The sequence below is a fragment of the Lipotes vexillifer genome, unplaced genomic scaffold (assembly GCF_000442215.2).
Source record: "Lipotes vexillifer unplaced genomic scaffold, Lipotes_vexillifer_v1.1 scaffold1884, whole genome shotgun sequence".
Classification (NCBI taxonomy): domain Eukaryota; kingdom Metazoa; phylum Chordata; class Mammalia; order Artiodactyla; family Lipotidae; genus Lipotes; species Lipotes vexillifer.
Window position 1 is genome coordinate 230,412 of NW_006772371.1, and position 2,747 is coordinate 233,158.

General features: G+C 64.3%; 1 protein-coding gene across 2 annotated transcripts; it reads left to right on the forward strand.

The window, feature by feature from the left end:
• Positions 1–570: 570 nt before the first annotated feature.
• FAM181A (family with sequence similarity 181 member A) lies at positions 571–2,491 on the forward strand. 2 transcript variants are annotated; one of them, XM_007447435.1, is made up of 2 exons: positions 571–680; positions 1,404–2,368. In XM_007447435.1, exon 2 carries the CDS (start codon positions 1,490–1,492, stop codon positions 2,366–2,368), a length of 879 nt encoding a protein of 292 aa, XP_007447497.1. In that variant the 5' UTR covers positions 571–680; positions 1,404–1,489. The 2 variants fall into 2 exon arrangements, with proteins under 2 accessions (XP_007447497.1, XP_007447496.1); XM_007447434.1 differs by lacking the exon at positions 571–680 and adding an exon at positions 780–851 and having other exon boundaries at positions 1,404–2,491.
• Positions 2,492–2,747: the final 256 nt, after the last annotated feature.

The following is a 2,747-nucleotide window of genomic DNA, read 5'->3' on the forward strand; positions in this document are numbered from 1 at the left end:
GGGAAAGAGGGAGACAGAGAGCAGAGAGAGCCACTCAACACTCAGGGACAGCGGGGAAAGCAGCCCGCCCCGGCTCACCCCATCCGATTGTCTGTCTGCACTGGAGCATGGCAGCTGTAGGCCTGGAGTCTGGGGGAGCTTTGCCAGCCCATCTCTTCTGGGCCCAGCCCCTCCTCAATCTTGGACTTTTTAAACGTGCTCGCGCGCGCGCACACATACATACACGTGCTCGTGCGCGCGCGCACACACACACACACTCACACACACACACACACACACACCCCGCCCCCTCGAGAAAACAGGGAACCGAGGTCAAGGGGAGGAGGGGCGTGGAGGCAGAGACGGAGAGTGGGCTGAAGGGTAGAAATTTACCGGGAAATGATTGCATTTGGGAGCTGTCTTTTTTGTGATGGTCCCCATGGTGACAATTTGTGACGGCAAAGAATGTGGGAACGGGGCGCTGCCGCCTGATTGGGATGCTTTGTATCTGGAGAGGCGCTCCTGATTGGCCTGAGGGGCCCCCCAGCTCCGGGGACTCGTCCTCCATTCAGCCCGCTCGAGGGCTGCACAACTGCCTCCAGCCGGACCACGGAGCTCGCCGGCCGCGCCGGGCCTGGCCCAGGTCTGCGGCGGGGAACCTGCCGGGCCACCTTGGCGGGGCCCGGGGCCCCGCACCCTCGGTCAGTGTGGAGGTCCAGGCGTCTCAGGCCGCACTGGGTGGGGACGTGGGGCAGGCTGGGGCCTGGGGGAGGGGCGAGGTGCTGCGGGTGGTGGCCGAGGAGGCATGAAATTGCTGCAGATGCTCATTCGGGGGAGTCCCTGCTGCCCACAGCCTGAGATCAGCCCGCCAGGCAGGCCTCGGCTTGAGTGCCAGACAGGGGTCCTGCCTGTCCTGCGTGAGAACTGTGGGTGGAGCGTGGGGACTGAGGAGGGGGGTGGATGCTAGCAGGGCTGGGGGCGGGGGTGGGAGGAGGAGGGCATCGCCGGGGAGACAGGGGGCTTGGCCTTGCCTTAAAGTGGTTGCCTTAAAGCCGGTTGCCTCGGCTCAGAAAATGAAAACCTTGCTGGCAGGTTGTGCACGCCGGCGGCGTGGTATGTGGGAGACACAGTGGGCTCCAGCCCCAGCAATGCCACTTGTGGCTGGGTCACCTTGGGCAAGTCCCCTGACCTCTCTGAGCCTCGGCTGCGTGTGCAGGGCAACAGACCCAGGAAGACGAAATGCGTTTGTGCATCACAGATGCGCTGGGAACGCTTAGAGGCTTGAATGAGCGTCCCACGACCCAGGACTCTGTCTAGGGCTGAGGGGTGTTGCGGTGAGCACCACTGTCTGCAACCATGTGGCCTCTGGGGAGGGCTGAGTGTGGTTGCTCAAAGAGACTCCAACGGCTGCTGTGTCCCTCCAGGTCAGCTCTGTGCCCTTCCCTGGAGCCGCCAGCCGCCTGCAGAGCCGCCCTCTTCATGGAAAGCCCCGTGCAGCGGTCCCCTGGTGATGGCATCCGACAGCGATGTGAAGATGCTGCTGAACTTTGTGAACCTGGCATCCAGCGACATCAAGGCGGCCCTGGACAAGTCTGCACCCTGCCGCCGCTCGGTGGACCACCGCAAGTACCTGCAGAAACAGCTCAAACGCTTCTCCCAGAAGTATTCCCGGCTCCCGCGGGGCCTCCCCGGCAGAGGGGCCGAGCCTCACCTGAAAAGGGGGTCCGAGGACCGGCCTGGGAGGCTGCCCCTCGATTCTGGCCACAGTTCCAGCCCCGGCGGGGGTGGGTGCTGCAAGGAGAAGGCGTTGGGGAACCCCTACAAGGAGGAATGTCTCTCTAAGGAGCAGAACTTACACGGGCCGGATCCAGAAGCTGCCAGGCCTGGCCAGGTGCCCATGAGGAAAAGACAGCTGCCTGCTTCCTTCTGGGAGGAGCCACGGCCCACCCAAAGCTACCCCGTGGGGTTGGAGGGGGGACTGGGCCCCAGGGAGGGACCTCCCTATGAGGGTAAGAAACACTGCAAGGGCTTGGAGCCCCTGGGGCCCGAGACAGCCCCAGTGCCCGCATCCCCAAGGGCACCCACTGAAAAGGAGCCTCTCAAGATGCCTGGGGTCTCCCTCGTGGGCCGTGTCAATGCCTGGAGTTGCTGCCCCTTCCAGTACCATGGACAGCCCATCTACCCAGGCCCTCCAGGGGCCTTGCCTCAGAGCCCGCTCCCCAGCCTGGGCCTCTGGCGGAAAAGCTCAGCTTCCCCCGGTGAGCTGAACCACTTCTGCAAGGATGTGGAAGGTCCTGGGCAGAAAGTGTACAGACCCGTGGTTCTGAAGCCTATCCCCACCAAGCCGGCCATGCCCCCGCCCATCTTCAACGTCTTTGGCTACCTCTAGCCGGGCTGGGAGGGCCTTGGTCCCCACCGCTGGCCTGCAGGGGTGTTGGAGACCCCGGGAGCTCTCCTGGTGAGCAGTGGGCTGGGCAGTGGTGTAGCCTCTTGAGAGCCTTCCCTTTGTGTGTGTGTGGGGGGGGAGGGGGAGGGCAGGATCGGGGCAGGGGCTTCTCAGGCAGTTGCCCAGCCAGCCCTTGCAGCCTTGGGAGCGGTGGAGCCGGGCTCGACCGGCCCCTCTCCAACTGGGCCAAAGCCCGACAGATCACCCGCAGGCCTGCGCAGACCTCAGTCGGCGGGGCGTTGCTCTGGCCTGCCGGCCGTTCCAAAAGCCAGAGTTACACACCTGTGCATCTGCCACCCACTGTGTAAGCCAATCTCAGTTC